The 23,946-nt window shown below is 48.6% G+C and overlaps 1 protein-coding gene across 3 annotated transcripts in view; it reads right to left on the bottom strand.

Annotated features, from left to right (window-relative positions):
- Positions 1-6,722: 6,722 nt before the first annotated feature.
- The window catches only part of DAG1 (dystroglycan 1), a 63,158-nt gene continuing 45,934 nt past the window's right edge, over positions 6,723-23,946 (bottom strand). For all 3 annotated transcript variants that reach the window (XM_084752620.1, XM_084752621.1, XM_084752622.1), the window contains 2 exons: positions 22,652-23,048; positions 6,723-11,526 (listed from right to left, as the gene is read on the bottom strand). In XM_084752620.1, coding sequence (XP_084608746.1) covers positions 9,127-11,526; positions 22,652-22,936 — 2,685 coding nt within the window. In that variant the 5' untranslated portion in view covers positions 22,937-23,048 and the 3' untranslated portion in view covers positions 6,723-9,126. The remainder of the gene's footprint in view (positions 11,527-22,651; positions 23,049-23,946) is intronic.

Here is a 23,946-nt window from a genome sequence, read left to right as displayed (position 1 = left end):
TTCCTACAAGTTGTAAGCATCCAAGTCAAAACACGCAGCTCTCCTTGCCCCTCCGCCCTCCCCCAGAAGGGCCTCTGGGATGGCTCCGCCCAGCTCACGAATGTGCACCACATTCATCCTCCCCCGGCGGCCTCTCCACTCCTCGGTGCCAGGCCAGACAGGCCCACGGGACCGGTCCTTGAGGAGCTGGGTTTGTAGAAGGACAGACATACACATTGTTACTAATAAACTACAGAGAACGCCCAGCCTGAGTCTCTATTTTGAGGTTTCTCCCCAGGATCTCCACATAGTGCCCTCCTCCTTCACCGTGGATGGGGAGAGCAGGCTCCAGGGAAGAGTCACATCCTTGTGCCGTCTCCTGAGTACCTGTGTATGTGTCTATAAGACGACAGAGGCTCAGACACGGCTCATTTTAGGGGAAGAGACAGCTTACTTGGAGGTCTCTCTATCACTGTCCTGTGTGTCTTCAGGGAAGCCTTTCAAGAGGACCTCCGCCCCCTCCCTTCCCCTGCACTTTCCTAACACATTCCACGGACATTACCGTGTGGGACCTTGGGCTGTAGGCTAAAGCCAATCTCTGCACTGCGTTTCCATCTGTGTCCTAGTCAGGGTGGTTAGATCGCCCTGTCATCTTTACTGAGTGCTTAGGAAGCTCCCAGAAACTGCGAGAAGACCTTCTGCCTTCTAGGACGGAAGGACAGAATTAAAGTCACCGAGAGCAAAGCTAGAAAGATTATAAGACCTTCACGGCACAGGCGCCCTAGTCTCTGCTAGGATGGATTGGTTTTGGTAAGTTAAATTTAACTGATAACTTTTGAGCTAGGCTCTAGAGCAACAACAGAGAATCAAAACTGTTGGACCCACTGTCTTCACTTGAGCGTGTGACCCCCAAGTCTGGCCTTTTTGGTCTGCTGCTCACACCAGGCCCTGAACCCAAAGCACTTGATTCCCAGTCCCCACAGCTGGCCCACTGTCCTGACCTGCAGCAGCGAGTATAACTGCAGCCATCACCACCCTAGACAGTGAGGGCTGACACCACACTCAGATGTCGGGGTTGTCTGAGGAGATGCTTCTCTGGGTGCCCCCAGAAACTGGGCTGGGTAGGAGCAGGTACCAATTGGGCAGCAACATCTGGGTTTACCACTGCTATTTCTGTATTGCTAACCCCTCCAGCTGGGAGGCCTAGTGTGGGCATCAGCTTTCTGGGAAGGCAGTCTCTCTGACAAAGAGCTAACCCTGCAGACTGAGAATTCCAAGTAACTACAGGCAAGGACAGACTCCAACTGCTATAAGCAGAAAAGCCATTCCCACCTTTATTAATGCTAATTCCACACAGGATCACCTTCTCCCCCATTCCCAACTCTCACCCTCCCTGAGCCTGCCAGGGGTGTGCTGCCTCAGGGCCTACTGCAGGGTTGGGGGAACAATGGTTAGAGTCCGTCCCGGGGAGCCACAGTCAGTGTTCTCAAACTTTCAGTGTACTACATTTCTTCTCATTGTAATAGCTTGTTTGTTTTTGAGACAGAATCTCAGTATGCAGCCCTGGCTGGCCTCAAAGTCACAAAACTCCACCTGTCTCTGCCTCCTGAATTCTGGGATTAAAGTTATGCACCATTATGCAGCTGGATAACCTTGAACTTTTCCTGTATCCACCTCTCTAGTGCTGGGATTACGGGTGTTCACCAGCACAAGGTGTTCACACACACACACACACACACACACACACACACACACACACACACACCTTGCACTCCTCTATCCAGCAGAAGACTATATACACTTCAGAATCCCCTATGATTAATTCCCGGGCCATTTCAACCTGGGCTCCCTGAAGATGCGTTCCTCCAAAACAAAGCTAATTTCCTCCCAGAGATGAGCCTAAAGTCATTTTTTCATCCCTCAGAGGTCCACTCACCTCCTGCTGTCGCTGATTGGACCAGCTCCTTGCTCCGCCTGTCTCTCCCAAGACCTTTTACAAGACAGGTTCTCAGGCTTGCAGAGTTCTCAACTTCCCAGATGCTGTGTGACCCTTTAATATAGTCCCTCGTGTTGTGGTGATGCCCAACCATAAAGTTATTTTCACTGCTACTTCATATCTCTGATTCCGCTACTGTTGTGAATTGCAACGTGAATCTGTTTTGTGATGGTCTTAGGTGACCTCTGTGAAAAGATCTTTTGACCTGGCTACCACCCACAGGCTGAGAACGCTGTGGGCTCTCAATCCCTTACAGTCAAACCCAGGAGCATTAGGTTCAAGTCACCATAGGAAGGCTGCCCTGGTCTGCCTTGTCTCCATTTTGGCAGCCTCCAAGCTTCTCGGTCTCTATATCCGGAGACTGAGCTACCGTGCTGGCCAGCTAGAGATGCCCTGCTTGGAGTGTGTGCTTGGAGTGGTACAATTTGAGGAAAGGCATTCTCTGGTGTTTCAGGGCACCTGGCCTCCAGGGTACACTCAGAGAATGAGTCACCAGGTGCCCATCCCCATTTGCTATTCGTGTCACGTCCTTTGTCCAAAAGTATAGTCTAAGAGGGCCCCAACAGCATAGCCTCTAGCCAATATTCTCCCAGATCCCACAGTACCCTATCAGGCTATCCTCTGCCTCAGATGCTCTCAGGGTGGAGGAAGGGGAGTGTGTGTGTGTGTGTGTGTGTGTGTGTGTGTGTGTGTGTGTGTGTGAGAGAGAGAGAGAGAGAGAGAGACAGACAGACAGACAGACAGACAGACAGAGACACACACACAGAGACAGACAGAGACAGAGACAGAGAGACAGAGAGAGAGAGAGAGAGAGAGAGAGAGAGAGAGTGAGTGAAGGCTGGCAAAGGATGGAGGGGTCTCCCTACCCCCATTTATTTATTTGTTAGTTTGAATCAGAGAACATTGCACGAGTCAGTTCTTTCCCTAAATACGGATCACGGGATCAAATTCCGGCAAGAACCTTTACCCACTAAGCCATCTTGTTACAACAGGTAGATTCCCAAGTCTATAATACACCAGAATCCAAACTTTGCAGGCAGAATGCAAACCCCAGGGCAGAAGCCAGCGTAAAGCCAGGCCCTAAACTTCGCCCATTCCCCTGAAGGCTTCCGGTTAGGAGAGAGGATGGCCCACGTGAATGACAGGCTCAGAACGCCAGACACACTTGCCAGAATCCCTCAAGGTAGTGGAGTGCGCCAACGGCTCCGCCAGCTCCTCTGCTTCAGTTCTGCCTACACCCGGGGTGGCCCCTCCCCTCCCAGCTATGCGGGCGCAGCTCAGCCCACAGCCCGACACCCCTACTCCTGCGGCATTCGTAACCCCACCCACAGCCCTCCTCTTCAGCCCCGCCCACTGCTGGCCTCTTTGTCCTGTAGCGCCACCTCCTGGAAGTGGGCAGACATTGTTCCTGTTTGGGGGCTCTAGCAGGGGCTGACCCGCTCTCTCCCTACAGGACTACCTTGGAGGGCATCACTACCTGGAATCACTACCAGGTTGAGATCTAATTCTTACCTTAACCCTGAACTTGCCAGGAAGCGAGGGCTTCACAGAACCTTCAAAGAGACGTGGTCTCAGCTGAGATTTGAGCCACCTTCAAGAATTAGAAGGCAGTGGAGGCTACTGGAGCAAGTCTCCATGCTTTGGTGTCAACTGTTGCTCCTACCCCAGATGGGCACCCCTCCATTAATAAACCAGTCTCCTCTGCGTCTTCTAGAATCCTCGTGCAGAAGTGGTAAGACCCTCCCTCACTAGGGCATTTATTTAAATCCCTTCTCTTCTACAATACAAAAATAATAGTTTGGGTCACACCTAGTAATGGAACCTGCCTTACGAAAAGTTTGGCCAGCTTCTTGCCTTCTCTGGGCCTCAGTCACAGTGTATCAAAGAAAATAAGTAAAATGAGCCACTTTTCTTTCTTTCTTTTTTTCTTTCTTTCTTTTTTTTTTTTTTTCCCTTGTTTTCAAGATAGGATCTAACTGTGTAATCCTGGTTGTCCTGGAACTCAAAGAGCTGCACCTGCCTCTGCCTCCCAAAGTGCTGGGGTTAATGCCATGTGCCACCACCTGGCATCTTTTCTCATTAGTTTTTTAAAGATGTTTTTACTTGTGTGTATGTATGTCTGGTAGGTGTGTGTGCACACAAAGACCAGAAGAGGGCATGCAGGAGACGCTGAGCTGCCAGGTGTGGGTGTCAGGAAGAACTGCTAAGCCATCCACCTCTCCTGCTCCCCGCCTCACCCCTATCTTGAGACCAGATCATGCCATGGAGTAATGGCTGGACTGGAACTAGCTTATGTAGACCAAGCTGGCCTCAAACTCAAGAGATCCACATGCCACCACCTCAGGCCTTTTGTTTTAAGACAAAGTCTCATGTAACGCAGACTGAACTCAAATTTGTTATTTGAGTTCTGTCCTTGAACTTCTGCTCCTAATTCCTGCCTCCACTTCCCAAATGTCTAATTACAGGCATATACCTCTGTGCTGGGCTGAGCTGGATTTTTAAGACAGCAATACTGAGAGTGAAACTTGGCCTTGAAAGACTGGTACTTGAGATGGGCCTTATGTGTTATTTATTTTTAAGATTTTTTTTTAAAGCTAGGCGGTAGTGGCGCACACCTGTAATCCCAGCACTCAGGAGGCAGAGGCAGGCAGATCTCTGTGAGTTCAAAGCCAGCCTGGTCTACAAAGTGAGTCCAGAACAGCCAAGGCTACACAGAGAAACGCTATCTTGAAAATCAAAACAAGCTGGGTGTGGTGGTACATGACTTTAATCCCAGCATTCGGGAGGCAAGGGCAGGTAGATCGCTGTGAGTTCGGGGCCAGCCTGGTCTACAAAGCAAGTTCAGGACAGCCAAGGCTACACAGAGAAACCCTGTCTCAAAAGCACCCCCCCCCCAAAAAAAAGTGAAAATCAAAACGAAAGAATTTATGAGCATGTGTTTTGTCTGTGTATGTCTGTGTGATGGTGTTGGATCCCCTGGAACTGGAGTTACAGTTCTGAGCTGCCATGTGGGTGCTGGGAATTGAACCCCGATCCTCTGGAAGAACAGCCGGCTGAGCCATCTCTCCAGCCCTGCCTCTGTGTTTTAAAAGAACAGGGTAGTGCTTCTTCTAGGTGCTCATTTGGTTGGAACATATAGAAACAAACTAGAAGCTACAGCTTGGCAAGCAGTCTAGAACCTCTAGAAACTGGCCAGGCTAGGCAGTTTCTAAGCACACAAGGCCAACAGCTCGTGTCTCCTAACTGGCCCAGAGGTCTCAGCTCTAAAGGAGGGATCTACGTAAGACCGGTCAGAGATCCCCTGCCCTCATCTCTACCTCTTTTGCAGGGCGACTCAGTGACTATGATCTGTTATCTCAACTCCATTCCGGGGGCACTGGGCACCCCAGAGCTCCCTGGCGACAGCACTGTCCTAACCTCAACCACAGCCTGGCAAGCCATGCTGGAGGGATCCCGAGCAGTGGCCCTGAGCTGCTTCAAGTAGGACAGCAGGTTTCTCTAAGTATCCCTCTACCTGCCCCGCTCCTTCTACCGCCTTCTGTTCAGCTCAGGTGATGCAGGCACACTCACCTCCATCAGGACCCCAGGAACTTAGCTGGAGCGCTGGGGAGCAGACATCTACCAGGCTCAACAGCAGATTCACAGGAGCAGCGATCTGCAGTCTGCAGGTTCTCTTCTTCCTGTTCTGCTGGTCATCCTGAGCTAGCTATTCAGCAGAGCTTAGCTGGCTGAACTGAGAGCAATGGCAGGGTCCTGTTCTAAGGCCTAGAAGGTTGAGTGAGGCACATGTCCCTAAAAACACGTCAGGACATTCTTGACTGATAGTGTCTTTGGACAAGGTCTTGTGAATCCCAGGCTGGCATCAAATTCACTAAGTAGCTGACTCTGTCCTTGAACTCCTGAACCTCTTAGCTCTACCTCCCAAGTACTGAGGTTAAAGGTATGCACCACCACCATGCCTGGCTTATTATTTTAAGACGAGGCCTTTGTGCCTAGGCTGGCTTTGTCTTGGCATTTTGAAGGTACTACATATCTACAGCCTAAGCCCAAGCATTGTAGACTATCAGGAAAGTGGGGTACAAAGTCTAATGGTGAACCGGCAGGGACACAGATAAGCCAGAAGAGGTGCCAGCTTTTCTGTGACCAACGGCCCTCTGGCAACAACCACTTCCCATGTGTAAGCATCATTCCGGGAGAACACCGCCGGGCCTTTCCTAGGTCTTGAGAATGCTCGCTCTACCCAGACAGCCTGTCTACATCTGGACACTTAGGGCTGGGAACCCAATCTAGCTCAGGGACAGAACACCCTGGCTAGAAACTGTTCTTTAAAGTTACCAGCCACGCCCAAGCCCACAGATATTTTTGGGTAGACCCTAGAGTGGCGCTTCTGTCAGCATCCCACCATCCCAATCTTCAGGGGCTCAGCTGAAGACCACCTGGCCAGAGGGCCCCTTCTGAGGCAGGAAGCCTGTGACAGCACACTTCCCATGCTCCTCCTCTCCACCGTCTACACTCCACAGTCATGCTGAGGATCAGAATTAGTCTTAATTGGCTCAAAGAAACTTACTTATTGGCAAATTATCTCGAGTATAGGCCTGGCCTTCCCAGGGGTACAGAAATGCTAAACCTTCTGCAAAGGCTTATGGGCTGGTGGAGCTGCTCTTCTCTGACACTCGACTGATTCCCTCCCGTCATTCATACCCAGAAACCTTAAAAGACCAGGAGAAGACAGTAAGAGGCAATGGCATTGTAATAAAGACACTGCTTTTATTTAGTTTGATATGTTTCTATACAGAATGCAGAAAACACATCTTAAAATCATACAGAAGGAAATAAAAACACATCAGTGGTTGGTGAACACTTGAATGTGAGATTGGCTCTCCGTCTCAGAGTCCGATGGCCATCGCCAGCTCAGGGCTCAGGGAGGAGGCTGCCTGCAAAGGCATTGTTGCTCTTGTTATTCTGTTCACTGCCCCATTGCCTCCAGTTGCTATGACAACAGGCCACTCTGAGCCAACCTCCTCTCTACGTGGCAATGCCCAATGGTGGGGTTGCTAAGAGCAACAGAGTTATCTGGAAGGCTTTCCAAAGCCCTCACCTGGAATACTGGGATTTACTTACTCATTTATTTTTGATGAGGTCACCAGAAATAATTTCATCAGGTCAGATCCCTGCTCCTGACTCTGGGACATCAGAGAAACTCCAGCTTGGACCAGAGCTTAGAGGCACAAGGCCCAGTCATCAGCCATCCATGAAGCACTCATCTACAGACTCCCCCATGGGGCACTGCTCACTGTTAAGAACCCTGCTGGGGGCTACGCAGGAAGGAGAACGCAGGAGGAACCACCCTTGGGAAACAGCACGTCCTTCCTACTGGCTTTCCCTTCCTGAGACAGCACACCCTCTGCTGAACAGTCTATATGGCTTAGAAGGTACTGCTCCGTGTGCAAAGGGAGCCTGGGTCCACCCACCCACCCTCGCTCGCTCAGGGAAGGGACACGTTATTGCAAAAGGCATTCCTCCCTAAAGGTACCCGGAATAACTCAGACATCAAGAAAAGGCATGCTCAAAATGGTTTCTTCCTAAGGAGGAGAATCAAAGCGGAGTGGGTGCCCCTGAGTCATGGGACAGAGATGCAGACAGATGGACGATGTTCTGCTAAAAAAGGCAAAGGAAGCCTCTATGTAATCCAGAATTTAACCCATTAGGAAAAGAGGGGGTGGGGGTGGGGTCAAAATGAGCAAAGCCATCAGTTCCATGGAGTCAACACTAGGAGCTTGTACAAACTGCTGTTAAGCATCACCATTTTTAAATCTTTTTTTTTTAATAAAACAATTTGAGGCTGTATAAAAACTTTAGTAAAAAATTAGCTTTGAGAGCCCACAGATTTTTACTATGAACTATTGCTGGCACTCCTCCCCAGCCACCAGACCTTTTCCAGTTGTTCAGGCCCAAGGCCCAGGACTGGAGCGCCAGAGAAGAGGGGATGGGGTGCATGGGGTGGGGCTGTGGACTGTTGGGACAAAGTGGCCAAGGTCAAGTGAGGAAAGAGCATCACATGACATTAAAAATATTGCATCTTCACCAATATGTCCCCCACTGAGTGTTTCAAAGACCATGATAATCCTTTTAAGAGGGAAGAAAAAAGAAAACCAAAACCAAACAAAAACCCACAGAGAAGGGGGAAAGGTTGATGTGGTCGAGTCCCTCGACCTTCCCAGGTGCCCCTACGAGCAGCTGGCCCACCTTGGAGCACCTAGGTTGGGGGCCACAGCCACCAATGCCTTTTGGAGTCCCTTTCCCACAGAAATGAAGACCCCCACGGTGGTAGGCCACTAGCGTGCATGGGGTAGAGGTCAGGATGTCCACGGCCCAAGAGGCCCCTCCAGCTTCCAGCCCCGGGCAACAGAGGGAGAGCAAACCCAGCACCAGGGCCCTGGCACCCGAGCCAGGACCAGGAGGCCCTCGGTCAGGCTCCGGGATATCAGAGCAACCAAGTTGACAAAGTGTGAAAAAATAGGATTCCTTTGATAAAAAATACTGTCCCTTGGTCTTCTCTACATTTGAAACACCCTGGGAGCTTATTTTTAGCAAAGCAATTCCCCATACCCACCCAAAAATTATACGTACAAGTTTAGGTAAACAGCAGATTAAATGTAAAAACTTAACCTTAACTTCTGAAAGTCCTTTGAATTTAATCTTTAGCTACTGTTTTCCATGTTACATCCTGCAGCTAGACACACGTGAATAGAAAAAACAGTACAGTTAGTGTTAAAGGCAAAATGCAGAGAGCTGGGGCCACCCAGCGCTGCCTGCGAGTTCATTCACGGTTCCTCGCTCCCTCCTGCTACCTCTACTCAAACAGTGCTTTCAGAGCCAGCCATCAAAAACGCAGCGAAGACTTTTCTATGAACAAACAAAAAGCTGTTAGGCAAAAAATAAAAATAAAAAAGTCCCCCAAAGTCTCTCCAGCAGCTTTGGGGTTTGGGAGGACCAGAGGCGGGCTTGTCCAGGCCCTGTGTGTCAGTGTGTGCTAAGTCAGGTGTTGGCTACCGGTGGGCAATGGTCTGTGGGCCACCGGTCTCTACAGACAACACCAAGTTGTCTCCAGGCCCCTGCCCTACCCCTGCCTCCACCCAGGCGCTTGTGGGTTAAGGGGGGACATACGGAGGGGGTGATCGGTATGGGGTCATGTTCTTGGGACGGGAGCCCTTGCCCTCCATGGGAGCTGTGAAGGGTGGGGGTGGCTGGTAGGGAGGTGCATTAGGATCCTCATCCCGCAGGGGCGTGTACTCTCCCACAGTGTCCTGGTTCAGAGGAGTGGTCTCGGGCACGCTCTGGTTGGGGTATTCAGGAGGTGGGAGGGGCGCCTTCTCTTCCTGCAAGATGAGTGGCATGCTAGAAGAGGGCGGGGGCTTGGAGTCATCCAGCTCGTCCGCAAAGATGATAGGCACCCCCTTCTTGATGAAGGTGGCCTGGTCCTCGAGGGTCAGCTTGCCCTTCCGCTTCTTGCGATAGCAGATCATAGCAATGATTCCAGCGATGAGCAGGATGGCTGCAACCACAACAGCTGGAATGACCGTGTGCAAGTAAACATCATCCTCACTGCTCTTTTCAGGGTCCCTGTCTGGAACCTCTGTGGCTGGTGCCGCTGAGGTTCCAGGAGAGGGTGGTGCCACAGGGATAAACTGGAGGTTCCGACAACTGCCTGAGCCCGTCACAGCAATACTCATCGCCTTAAAGTCAGGCTCCAGGGCATTGGAGAAGGCGGGCCGAGGCTTCCCATTTTCATCAGCAATTCTTCGGCTCAGCCCTGTGATCTGCTCCTTGGGGCAGGGCTCCAGGGGCAGGGTGTTGTTGGTCCATTCCACCACAATGGAGCCACGGGTGATGTTCTGAAGGGTGATGGTGCTGCAGTTTCGATCCCCAAAGGCAAAAGCTAGCTTCTTTACCAAAGTAATCTTCTTGTGGATGTCATTCACCACTGGGGCTGGGTCGCCTGCCAACTTGGCCTTGAACCGTGCAGGAGCCTTGTCCCCTTGGGGGCGCTTGTGAACATGGATCTCGAAGGCGTCCACAGCAGAAAGGCCTCCTTTGTCTGTAGCGTGCATGAAGTACTCGTGTTTTCCTACATGGCTGCTGTCAGGCAGGCCATACATGAGCTGGCTGTTGCTGTTAAACTGAACCCAAGATTTCTCACCTACCAGCTGCTGCTCTCGTAGCTTCAGGGTGAGCTTGAGCTTGTCGGTAGTGGTGTCCTCATTGTCATAGAAGGTGTCAGATGGAATCTTTACCTCAAAGTAGGTGCCCACCCAGGCGTCTACCCTGTCAATGTGGTTCTTGAGCTCTGGCCGCTGGTTGGGCGCTCCCCCACGGGGCACTCCACTGGTGGTAGTACGGATGCGAGTAGGTGGGGAAGCCGTCTCCAATCTGGTGATGGGTGCTTTGGTGGTGACTCGGGGCACTGGTCGGGGTGTTCGTGGTTTTTTGGTTGGCCTTCGAGTTGTGGTTGTTGAGGAATCAGTTGAAGGCGTTGCTGGTTTTGGCGTGGATACTCGTGGCTTCTTGGTGGTGGTTGGAGGAGTAACAACTGCTGTGGGCTCTACATAGCCAGGAATGGTCAGTGTTGGGCGAATCTGGCCAGGCACAGTAGTGCCAGCTTCTGACACCCGAGTAGGCTGGATAGGGCCCAGGGTTGGAGTCTGAATAATGGCACCTCGAGTCCGAATGGTGACTGTGGGCTTCCCAGGGACAGGATCCCTGACAGGAGGAGCCATGGTCTCTGTTGGAGGCGCAATGGCTGGAGATGTGGGGGTAGGCACTATCCTAGATGGTGGCTCCTGGATGGCCGTGGTTGGGGGTCCAATGGCAGTAACAGGTGTAGGTGTGGCATGGATCTGCCTCCGGATTCGTTTGGGGAGAGTGGGCTTCTTATTGGCAATGTGCCAACCCACCACGGGATAACCGAGTTGGGCAGACATAGCACCCTCCCTAGCGGGGGCTTCCACACCACGAATGTCAGGCACACTGTTCTGGTTCAGGGAGCAGCCTAGCTTCCAGGACAGCAGAGCTCCATTCTCTACCACTTTCTTTGCATTTCCCGGGCCAGCCATGAAGGCTGACATGTCAAATAGTCTATTATTCACTACAGGCACCAACTTCATGTTGTGCAGTTCTACTTCTGAGAAGCTCTGCATTCTGTTCAGGAGATCAATCCTTTGCTTTGGGGTCATCTTGGTGAGGTCAGCATCCAGAATCACTGTAAGGACAGTCACTGGTTCATCAGCAGCACAGGCAGATGACACTATCTCTCCAGGGTCTGACGGGGCTGCCCGTACAGTCTGTGGCTCATTATGGTCTTCGGGGTAGACCTCAATGGAGAATACACTGGAAGTCTGGGGGACATGGCTCCCGTTAGCTCCCAGGCGTGCGGCACTCACTGAGATGTAATGTACACCTTTATCAGTGTCAAGAGGGAGGCCTTCTAAAGTGTGACTGTGTGGGTCCCAGTGTAGCCAAGATGGCAAGGCCTCCTTCCCTGCTGCAGACACCTAAGAGAAACAGAAACGTGAGTTATAAATGCTGTATCATCATCGTGCAGCATAAGAAACCAGTGTACGCTCATCTGAGTTACTTGACAGGCTAAAGGGATAATTTAGAATTCCTGCTGGAAAATCAAACTCAACACCTCCAGGAAGAGCAACAGTGCCCTGTCAGATGACACGGAAGATGGTACCAGATGGGCTATGCACTGGGGCAGGCTCATGAACACATACAAACACTTTTGGATGTCACGGGCCTATAGGATGAATGGACTTTGACTGGGAATCATAGTGCATAGTTGTACTCCCAGAACTCAGGAGGCTGAGGAAGGAGGAATGAGTTGAAGGCCAGTCCGGGGTAGAGTCTGAGGTCCCGCCTCTAAAGACAAACAAGGCCAGAGAGGTGACTCAGCAGTTAAGAGGGCAGACTGCTCTTCCAAAGGCCTGGGATCTTGTTCCTAGCACCCACACTGAGCGGCTGTAACTGTAGCTTCTGGGGATACTAATCTCCTCTAGCAACTGCACACATGCGGTGCACATGAACTCATGCAAACACACTGATACATAAATTTAAAAAAAAAATCTTAAAAAGTTAAAACATCTAAGTGAAGAAACAAAGACTGCCAGAAGGTGATGGCGCACACCTTTAATCCCAGCACTCAGGAGGCAGAGGCAGGAGGATCTCTGTGAGTTCCAGGCCAGCCTGGTCTACAGAGTGAGTCCAGGACAGCCAAGGCTACACAGAGAAACCCTGTCTCAAAAGACAAAACAAACAAACAAACAAACAAAACAAAAAAGAAAGAAAGAAAACAGATTCTTGTAGACTTCTATGCAGGTTACATGCCCTACCACCAACTTGCCCGCTCTTACCTGTACAGTGAGATCGGAACACCACGTTCCAGCCTAAAACGCCCTCTCCAATCCCTCTGCCATTCTTCAAACACACGCCCCTGCGCAGACACACACACGCCCCTGCACAGACACACACACGCCCCTGCGCAGACACACACACGCCCCTGCACAGACACACACACGCCCCTGCGCAGACACACGCCCCTGCGCAGACACACACACGCCCCTGCGCAGACACACGCCCCTGCGCAGACACACACACGCCCCTGCGCAGACACACGCCCCTGCGCAGACACACACACGCCCCTGCGCAGACACACACACGCCCCTGCGCAGACACACACACGCCCCTGCGCAGACACACGCCCCTGCGCAGACACACACACGCCCCTGCGCAGACACACACACGCCCCTGCGCAGACACACGCCCCTGCGCAGACACACACATGCCCCTGCGCAGACACACACACGCCCCTGCGCAGACACACTCACGCCCCTGCGCAGACACACACATGCCCCTGCGCAGACACACGCCCCTGCGCAGACACACACACGCCCCTGCGCAGACACACGCCCCTGCGCAGACACACACATGCCCCTGCGCAGGGCATTGCCCAGCGTAAGTACGTGAGAGGGGAGAGAGGAGAGGGGAGACAAATGGAGTCCAGGACAGCCAAGAAAATACAAAGAAAGCCTGTCTCAAAGAAAACTTTTTAAAAAGGTTTTGAAGTCAATCAGGTACAAGAAAGAAACATAAAATTCCAGCTTCTGTCCCTGACACAGAAGCTACCTAAGCCACTCAAGTCTCTGTTATCCCCAAAAGAACTGTTCTGACTTTTCAGTGTACAATCCTTTTCCACAGTGACATAAATGGAAATACTTAGAGCACCCAAAGGAATTTCAACACAGAAACTTTTATCAGCTGACAAGAGAGAAGCTAATACTTGCTTCTTGCCCAAGCCATCTTTGGCTCCTCTCATGTTTGTGAAACACATACTCCTATTCCTGACACAAGAAAGGGCCATGATCTTGCCCAAGTCCAGACACACGATGGCCAACAGAGGGCACATCTTCAACACCAGCTCAAGGACTGTCCTTAATTTAAGGCCACAGCTTAGCACAAGCCCTATGGCAAAGGAGTTAAAGCCATGCCTGATGGGCGCCCAGTGGCTGCCTAGGTCTCCTCCCTTCCAAAAGCCAGGAAACTGAGTGTTTGGAGGGCACTCCAGTTCAAACTTAAGATCTGTACCTAAGATACTTTAGACCAGAGATTAAAAAAAAAAAGATTTATTTAATTATTTATACAGTCTTCTGCCCACATGTGTGCCTGCAGGCCAGAACAGGACACCAGATCTCATTATAGATGGTTGTGAGCCATCATGTGGTTTCTGGGAATTGAACTCAGGACATTTGGAAGAGCAGACAGTGCTCTTAACCTCTGAGCCATCTCTCCAGGCCCCTAGACCAGAGATTTTTAAATGCGAGATTTAAAATTCTGATCCCCAGTCAGGTGTGATGATGCAAGCTTTTAATCCCAGCATTCAGGGCATGTGGATCTCCCAGTCTACAAAGTAAGTTCCAGGACAACCAAAGCTACACAGGGACACCTTTTTTTTTTTTTTCCTGCTTCAAAACTCTGTCTTGAAGCAAAACAAAACAAAAATATCCCAATTCAGTCTACACTGTGTAATGACTAATAAGCTCAGTTCTAAGAACTGCCTCAAGATCTGTTAGGCACACCTTCCTCCATAACAGAACTTGGAAGATGAGCATTTACAGCTTGATGGGGTGTGGGAGAAGTATCCATACGCACTAAGTACCAGGAAGCACAACCAAAGGCTCCTCCTCTGAGCCAGTGCCCTTTAAGACATGGAGAAAGAGCAAATGAGTAGGAGTTTCCATTACTTAGTCTTCATCAAAAAAGGTTTCATTCACAGTCTGAACAAGTTAGTCAAATATAGCAAAAAGGACAAAACTCAAGAATCAGACTCTTGCTAGGACTGAATTAATTTTAATGAGCTTCTGATTCCAAAAACACGTGAGTGCTATGATTCAGGGCCGGCAAGACATATGCATACAGGAGCTGAAGAGAAGCAGACCCAGACACATGAACAAACACTTTCACTGCTCACAGTGGCTTGCAAAAACAATTCCCGCACTTCTGGTGGGTGCGCTAGGTCTACGGCAGCATCTTCCAACAAGTAACTCTGTGCACATCCAGTCCTGGGGTATAATCTGGGCCTTTCCCTGTGTTCCCTTACAGATCTGCCAGGTCCCTTTTTCCCCCTGGTCCCTATCAAAGCCTATGCCACCTCCTTAAGTGTCTACAACCTTCCCTCAGACCTTGTCACTGGCCCTTAACCTTCAGCTCTCTCTCCTTAAGCCACTCCAACCTACAAGGTTGGCTGCAAGGAGTCACAGAAAACATACTGAACTCTCCCAGATGAGGTGGGCATAACCCTTTGTTTTCTTTGTTCAGGGAGGCAGAAAACAGTCCCTATGTCTGTACCATGGACTATAACAATGAGCCAAATCTATGCTGTGGCCTTCTGCAAATAACAAGCATGGCAGTCACAAGGCAGCGTAACATACAGGGAGATAACACAGGTCTAGGCTGACGCCTAGATATTTGAAGCCTAGGTCAGATATTTGAAGTGATAAACCATGCTAGAAGAAAGTGTAAAAGGCCGCCCCTCCGCCAAGTAAAAAAGCCACAACTATATGGAACAATCACTCACCCACTCTAGATAGATGGATGTTCCTCTCACAAAGACCAGGAACACGGGACCACACTCCAGCCAAGCCTGTGCCCCTCTGATCTGGGCTATGAAGTACTTTATCTGATGTTACTATTTTCTCCTAAAAACTCATCCTTGGAGCTGGAGAAATGAATGGCTCCATGGTTAAGAGTGCTTGCTGTTTTTACAGAAGACCCATGTCAGGTGGTTCACAACAGTCTGTAACTCTAGTCTCTGGGGATCTGATGTCCTCTTCTGGTCTCTGCAGGGGTGTGTGTGCATGTGTGAGGCACATACTCAAGCATGAACACGTACACAGAAAAAAACAGATCTTTAAAAGAATGTAATCATAATCTCCCCCAAAGAGCAGCTAAACATAGTTATAGCCACCACTCAAAACATTCCCAGAATTCCTCCTTCTACCCTAAGCCCTGACATCTATTCCTATTTTATCATTTTATCTTTCAGCTCTTGTCAGTAATTTTCTTTTAAACACAGAAGCCTGTATTTTCAGTAAGTATTTGAGTTGATAAGTCTGGACAAATACCATCCTGACAGCCCACTCCCAAGGATGCTTTCCTCTGCCAACCCACATTTCCCGGTGTGCCATGTTCACAAGCGGTTCATTCAGAACCAGGGAACACCCACTCGAAGCAGGAAGAAACAGCAGTTCATCTCACGCAGGCTGCATTACCACAAAGCTCTCAAGCACCCCCCACCAAAAAAAAGCTCCTTTCATGAACTTCTCTTCCTGACCAAAAGAGTACCCATTGTTCTGAGGGGAACAATTAGGTAGCCCATGCCAGCAGCTGAGAGCACAGGCTCAGCAAGGGCTGCGCCCAGCCTGCCGACATCTTGGGCTGAGAAGAGTCCGCATTGTCTGCAAGCAAGGAGGCTGAAGAAAAGCAAGGATGAAAAGCCACCCACCTAGGCTGTACCAAAATGAGGTACCTGAAAGGGCACTGCAGTCACAGCCCGTCTTTCAGGTAATATAAAGGTATTTCTTATCTACTACTCTCTTTGTTTTGTTTTTCCAGACAGGGCCTCCTCGCTCTGCAGCTCCCACACCACACCAACTCTTCCCCTACAGAGGAGGTTGCTGCTGGTTATGCAGGACTACCCATGCTGCATGCTGCGCCCACAGAGGACCATGACAGCCCAACACTCGTGCCAACACCCAGAGGCTTTGAGAATTCAAACCAGGTCTGAGGTGAAAAGGAATCTTTACTCCCTCTGCTGACTCATAAATATCTGAAGGTCTACTAGGTAACAGGAAGCAACATACAAAATAGCATAAAGCGAGAATTTCAAGCATGTATTTATTACTGAGGATTTGTTTCTTTTGTTGTTTATACACAAGGTCTCACTCTGTAGCCCAGGCTGGCCTTAAACCATCTCAGCCTCCCAGAGTGCTAGGATTATAGGAAAGCACCATGCTGAGTGTCCAGGACAGACAATTAAGAAGGTAGCAGGGCTTGTGGGAGATTGCTTTCACCAGATGGAGAACAAGGCTCTAAAACAGCTCAAAGGATGTTCAGGTTGACCTGAAAGGGGTGACAGTACCAAGAAAGAGGGGAGAGGGAAAGGAGGAGGAAGCCAAAGGCCTGCAGTAGGCCCTCAGATAGGAGCTATCCGAACAGAAAGGGGCAGACAAGGCTAAGATACGATACAAAGAGTCAAGCAGATTCAGAGAGGTTTAATGCCTCTTTCTTTGTATGCCAAAGACTGTGAGTCAAGAACACAGGTAAGGACTGAGACAAAAGGAGCAAGTGAGGGCCTGCATAAGGGCAGTGGGTACCAGGTGCCAGGCATGGTTGAGGTTATCCCAAACAAGCATCTTTGGCAAAGTGAGCTATAAAATTACTCCTTTTGTTGTTGATTGTGTTGGGGCATGGTCCGATGCCTTGTATTTGGGGCCAAGTCTGTATGCTGCCTTTTAAGAGCAGACACTCATGCACCTCAAAATGATGTTTGTAACATTGCCTAAGAAACTCTTCCTGATTGGTTGATTAAAACGTCTAAACCAGCCGGGCATGGTGGCGCACGCCTTTAATCCCAGCACTCAGGAGGCAGAGGCAGGTGGATCGCTGTGAGTTGGAGGCCAGACTAGTCTACAGAGTGAGTCCAGGACAGCCAAGGCTACACAGAGAAACCCTGTGTGTGTGTGTGGGGGGGGGGGGTCCTAAACCTGGGCAGGTCAGAATGGGGTAGGAGTTCTGAGGAGAGAAGGCTCTTGGGAGGAAGAAGCAGACACTGGAGGAGGGAGGAGGAGGAAGAGGATGGCCATGGGATAGAAAAGAGCCATGTAGGCCATGAGGAGGAACTCTGCAGTACCACATGGAAAGAAATAAATGTCCAAGAAGAACAACATTACCAAGTATTTTGGGATTATGGATGGGGGTAGCCTGGCAGTGTAATGGAAGTTTTGGGTTCTGTGTAAACTCAGTTGTGTTATGTAAATACATTTTTGTTATAATCCCAAGTGTGGGATACCTGCTAATTGTTTTATGAGGGGCGTGGCTTTTGCCAGCTGATAAGGTACAGACAGGGTGTGGTCTAAGCCTCTGAGGATGTAAGAAAGAGACAGAGAGAGTTTGGTGTGGTTTGAGGTGTTGACGTGTTGCATGTAGCAGTTTGAAGAGACCAGAGACGGATGGTGTGGCAGTTTGTAGCAGACGGACTGAGAGAAACACTTCAGGGCTCTGTGGCTTGGAGGAGACTGCTGGCTACATCTACTGTTGACGGAGACAGGTATAGCCCAAACCCAAATGACCCTAAACAGCTGGGAGAAGTAAAGAGGCCCCTATCCCCACTAACCTGCTCTCTCCTATGTACACAACCCAGGTTGGGAGGCTGGAAGGGAGGGTGAAGCTTAAACACCCTTAATAAAGTTTAAAAGAGAGCTACACAGTAGAAATGATTTAGAAACAGGTGGCATGGAACAGAGGATGGGAGATAATGGAAGGTACTTTGGAATTAATATCTGCCATGCCCCAGGTAAAATAAGGCTGTTCTAAAATATATCGGGTGTTTGTGTCTTTATTGACTGTGAAAGTGGTGCCAGGTGGTCGTGGTGCACGCCTTTAATCCCAGCACTTGGGAGGCAGAGGCAGGTGGATCTCCGTGAGTTCGAGGCCAGCCTGGACTACAGAGGGAGTTCCAGGACAGCCAGAGCTGTTATACAGAGAAACCCTGTCTCGGGGTGGGGGTGGGGTGGGGGGTGTTAGATAAACCCTAAAAATTATTAGGCCATACTTTTAAATTAACAGCATAATTTGTTTGAGATAGTCTCATGTATTCAACCTGGCCTCAAATTTACTGTTAGCCAAGGATGACCTTGAACTCCTAATCTTTCTGCATGCACCTCTAAAGGACTGGGATTATAAACATGTGCCAACATATTTGGTTTAAAATGGTTCTTACGTCAGACAGAATTAGTAATACACCACTTTAATTGGTAGATGCAAGCAAATCTTTATGAGTTTGAGGCTAGCCTGGTCTACATTGTTAGATTTTGTTTCAACGAAAGAAAAATGACCTTATAGCAAACAATAATATTGTATAGCCACTAAAAATTACATTCATATTGAGTATTAAAAACCATGGTAGAAAACTCAAGCTACAGAAGAGAAAAGGTTAAAAATATAACTGGGGTGAGAGAGATGGCTCAGGAGTTAAAGATGCTAGCTAGTATTGCCACTAAGACACTAAGGCTGATGGCCTGAGTGTGATCCCCAGGACCCACATGGAAGGAGAAAACGAACTCTAATTTTCACCTAAGATCCATGGCATGCTCCCAACAGACACACAGACACACAGATAATAGATAATATAGATAGACAGACAGACAGACGAACGTAATTTAAAAGTAAGGGCTGAGCTGGCTGTGGTGGCGCACACCTTTAATCCCAGCACTAAGGATGCAGAAGCAGGTGGATCTCTGTGAGTTCGAGGACAGCCCAGTCTACAAAGCCAGTCTCGGACAGCCAAGGATACACAGAGAAACCCTCTCTGGAAAACCAGGAAAAAAAACCAAACAAACAAAAAAGTGAGGGCTGGAGAGATGGCTTATTGGAGAACCAACTTAAACCAGGACAACCCTATGCAAGTAACTATCATAAGGAATCCATTGCCAGGCGTTGGTTCACACCTTTAACGTGGAAGGCTGAGTCAGACACATCAGAATTACAGTGATTCAATGATGAGGTGGTGCACACCTGTAATCCCAGTGCTCCCGGGAGGCAGAGGCAGGTGGATCTCTGTGAGTTCCAGGATAGCCAGGTCTACAAAGTGAGTCCAGGACAGCCATGGCTACACAGACAAACCCTGTCTTGAAAAAAAAACAAAACAAACAAAAATTACAGTGATTCAAATTTTAAAGCCACTTGCAAAAGGCAGGATTAAATTCAAAGTGAATGTCCTTTGTAGTCTAAAAATAAATACACTTAAACCTTGAATTTATATATAAAGAGAGACCAGCACAGAGAGGGGGAGCAGTTTAAACCTTGAATTCATATATAGAGAGAGAGCAGCAGAGAGAGGGGGAGCAGTTTTTGCTGAGACAGTTATACAGAGAGATAACAAACTAGACACAGGTGAAGACAGAACAAACCAGAGAAGGAGAAGGAGCCAGAAGATTAGAACATATTGCCAAAGTCAGTATGAGGCCAGCAGAACAATGCAGTCAGAGGCTGAGAGAAGCCAGTTTGAATCAGTCAACTTGGAGAAGAGTCTGAGCTGATTTGAATCAGCCAGCAAAAATTCAGAAAGAACTAGAAAGGGTAAGTTTATTCAGCAGTAAATTTCAGAGGCTGAAAACATTCTAGGCCTAGATTAGATTTCCGGGACTAGGCATAGGTTAGCAGGAGGCAGTAAGCCCCAAAGCAATAATTAAATTTATAGGCAAATAAAAATGTATAGTTTATCGGTTAAGAGCACTTTATTCTTCCCAGCATGTGGAAGGCAGAGGTAAGTCTTTGTGAGTTCAAGGCCATCCTGGTCTACATAGTGAAGTCCGCTCCAGCCAATGTTTCATAGTGAAACACTAGCTCAAACAAAACAGCAACAACAAAAACCCAGAGTCTCACCAATATAACTGCCCAAATGTAAGCTGAACAAGGACAATACCAATGGACATCCCTAGAGTGGATGGAGAAAGTCCAGGAGGCCTCAACCCTACACAAAGCTGGGAGCAGGAGAGGCGGTCTTCTCCAGGGAAGAGCACACCAATTACTTTCCAGTGCCAAATGGTCAGTCCTGAAAACATTCATAGAAGTAACATTATACAGACTGAGCAGTTATATTTAGGAATATATATATATATATGCATGTGATAACAACGAGTGAAAAAGAGGCCATGAATTTCAAGGAGAATAGAGAGGGGTATATGGGATGGCTGGAAGAAAAAAAGAAGTTACGGAGGAATATTGTAATTATTTTACAACTCAAAAAAGGAAAAAAGGGGGAGAGCACATTTCTTACTAGGATCCACGTTCAGAGCCGTGCTGACTGCCTCCCGACCATGTCTACCTCCAGCTCTTAGGGACCCAACAACTCTTCTAGCCTCTTCCAGCACCACATACAGTTGGCATTCAGTCACACAGAGACAGATGAAAAAATAATCTTGGGTCTATCTAAAATATCTTTATAAATGTGTAGTATGTCTACCTCTTAATAAGCATGGAAAATGGTAGAAATTACAAAACATTTTCTTTCTCCCCCACAATCTTTGCAAGCCTATGGATTTCTAAAAAACCTGTTTTCATATCTATTCGCTTTATTTCGTGTATATGAGTGCTTTGCTGGCCTGTATGTCTGTGCACCTCATACGTTCCTCAGCCCTCAAAGGTCAGAAGAGGGCCATCATTGACTGGAGAGGCAGGAGGATCATAGTTCAGAAGACGAGTCTCAGAATAAGTAAGTAAATACGTTTTCAAGCTTATTTTTACAAGTAAAAAAAAAAAGTTCCAAGAATAAGGTCCTGCCTTGCCTTTCCAAATCCTCAATCCACACAGATCTGGTTCTGTTTGTTTGCTTATGACAGACTGTCCTGGACTCACTCTGTAGACCAGCCTGGCCTCAAACTCAGAGATCTACCTGCCTCTGCCTCCTGAGCTGGGATTAAAGGCGAGTGCCACCATGGCCCGGGCCAGCCCTAGCTCTTAAGAGTGGGTAAATTTCCATACTGCTATTCCGTGCTAAGGAATCAAAAGTAGATAGTCTAGTGTCCTGGACAAGTGTTCACTGAACTACACCCCCACCTTCTTTTGTTTTCCTACAGCTCATCAGCTACTAAACTGCCAGTTCTCTACAGATAAATATGCTCAGATAAAATCCTGTCTTTCCAGTGAAAGCTCTTTATGCCCCTGGTGAGCAGAGCTGTTACATGTCTCTGCCAGATTCTACAAATATCTAATTCATTTTATCAGTTCAAGATACTTCTGGTCAAAATTAATCCATGCAAAACATTCCAATAACCACTGGAACAAAGGCAGCCAATGCACAGTTAGGACATTCAAACAAGCAATGTATCCTTACCTAATGATTAGTATCTGGCTTACTGGGGTAGAAAGAATTCTACAGGTGGAGGGAGGTGGGGAGGGGAGGGGTAAGGAGGAGTGAGGTGTTGCACACATCTTTAATCCCACCACTCAGGAGGCAGAGGCCAGGGAATCTCTGAGTTCAAGCCCAGCCTGGTCTACAGATTGAGTTCCTGGACAGCCAGAGCTACATAGTGAGACCCTGTCTCAAAAAAAGACAAAAGAATAAGAAAAAAAGAATGAAAACCAGAGTTGCATGGAATTGATCTACTACATGAGCTAGAGTCTTCAGAAGTAAGGCCAACCTAAAAACTGGTTTCCCTTACAGAGAATGAAGTTCACAAGAAAAAGAGTACGGAGGGTAAAACGGAGACCAAGTCCAACCAGATTAAAGAAGAAGAAAGAGACAGCTTCCCCTCCTCATGGTTAAGACTGGCACAGAATCTGGGGCCACCCAACCTACAAGCCTGGGTTTGTATGTCAGAAAGGACACACATACCAGGATTTGTTAAAGTTTCAACCACGAGCTGCTGGGCTGGGGCAGGAGACGGCTCAGCAGTTAAGAACACTCGGTGCTCTTCCAGAGGACCTGGGTTTGATTCTCAGCACCCACATGGCAGCTCACAACCACCCATAACTCCAGGCCCAGGGAACTGAATATCCTCTTTTGACTCAGCGGGCACAAGGCACATAGGCGGTGCACAAACATACATGCAGACAAAACACGTAATTTTTTTCAAAAAAAGAAAACAGTACAGCTGGGCAGTTTTCCAAGCTGAAGCTGTCAACAAGTAATAGCTCCAGGTGGGAATGATGCCTCAATGGAGCCTAACTGCTGCCTCTGGTCTCTGTAGGCACGAGGAACACATGTGGCGTTCATGCACACATGTGAGTGATGGAGCCAGCCCAATCTCAGTAAATAAGATACAACAAAAAAGGAAAAGGCTAAAACTAAAATGGAAGATGGAGACTCTTCCTCGTTCTTGTTTTTACATGAAGTCTCACCTTTATGATTTCTCCACTGGAGGCAATTACATCTGTTGGAATGCTCACTTGAAACGAGCGCCCAACAGTAGCTGTGCCATCAGGAATGCCAACCACGGTACGAGCAGTCTCATGGAGGTCTGAGAGCACTGAGTACATGGATGCCTCGAGCTGGTTCTTCCAGTCACTCACAGCCTCTGAGGGTTCGCTCGGCCAGTGGCACTGAGCCACAGCCACAGACAGGAGGAGGAGAAAGGTCCGTCCCCAGAGGGGGTGCAGTAGCCAGATGTCCACATACATCCTCATCCCAGGCTAGTGTTCGCTCAAGTCAGCAGTCGCAAAGGAAGAAGAAATGATGTGGTCCCAGGGTTGTGTCCTCACCCTCTGCACACCTGTTCCATCCTAGAGCACCTAGAGCCTGCAAGAGAAGAGCAGATTCAGACTATCAGTAATGCTGGAAACTTCAAGACTGCACGCTTTCCAGGTGTTCTGCAAAAAGCTCTACCCTAATTCTCTTTCTTTCTTTTCTTTCTTTCTTTCTTTCTTTTTGAGACAGGGTTCTGTGTGGCCCTGGTTGTCCTGGACTCACTTTGTAGACCAGGCTGGCCTTGAACTCACAGAGAACCTCCTGCCTCTGCCTCCTGAGTGCTGGGATCCCAGGTGTGACCAACGAGAAGCCTCTTACCCCTGCACTCTTCAGAAGATTGCAGCTACTTAGCACTGGAAATTAAGTTTAAAGTAACATTGAATTTTGAAAATTTTTATAAAAACAAAATGTAAAACACCTCATTAATAATTGAAAGGGATACATATTGAACCATAACATACTGAACCAAATACATTATTAAAGCAAAAAATTTCTTTTGTTGTTGTTTTGGTTTGTTGAGACAGTGTATTTCTGTAGCCCTGTCGGTCCTGGAACTCACCCTGTAGACCAAGCTGGCCTCGAACTCTGAGATCCACCTACCTCTACCTCCTCAAGTGCTGGGATTAAAAGTGTGCGCCACCGCCTGCCCAGCAAGAAATACTAAATGATATTTGGTTCACATTATCTGATTGCTAAGCAGCACAACCTAGGTTAAAAATGACACACTTACTCACACATACACAAACACACATGCAGGCATGGAGTTAGCAGCAGGTTTTACTCTTTGTCTTCAATAGGAAATAGTTCATGTCTGTGATCACCCGAGAGCATCCACCAGGTCGCATGAGGCATCATCTGTGTGGCTACTAGCTCAGAAAAAATATGTCCCCAACTCCCTAAAGCCCATAATGTGAGGCAGATAACACTCAGATTTTAGTGCTCCTCTACT

Source organism: Acomys minous (assembly GCF_964271855.1).
Source record: "Acomys minous genome assembly, chromosome: 13".
NCBI lineage: Eukaryota > Metazoa > Chordata > Mammalia > Rodentia > Muridae > Acomys > Acomys minous.
Note: the sequence above shows the minus strand (reverse complement) of the source record. Positions and strands in the feature narration are given on the sequence as shown.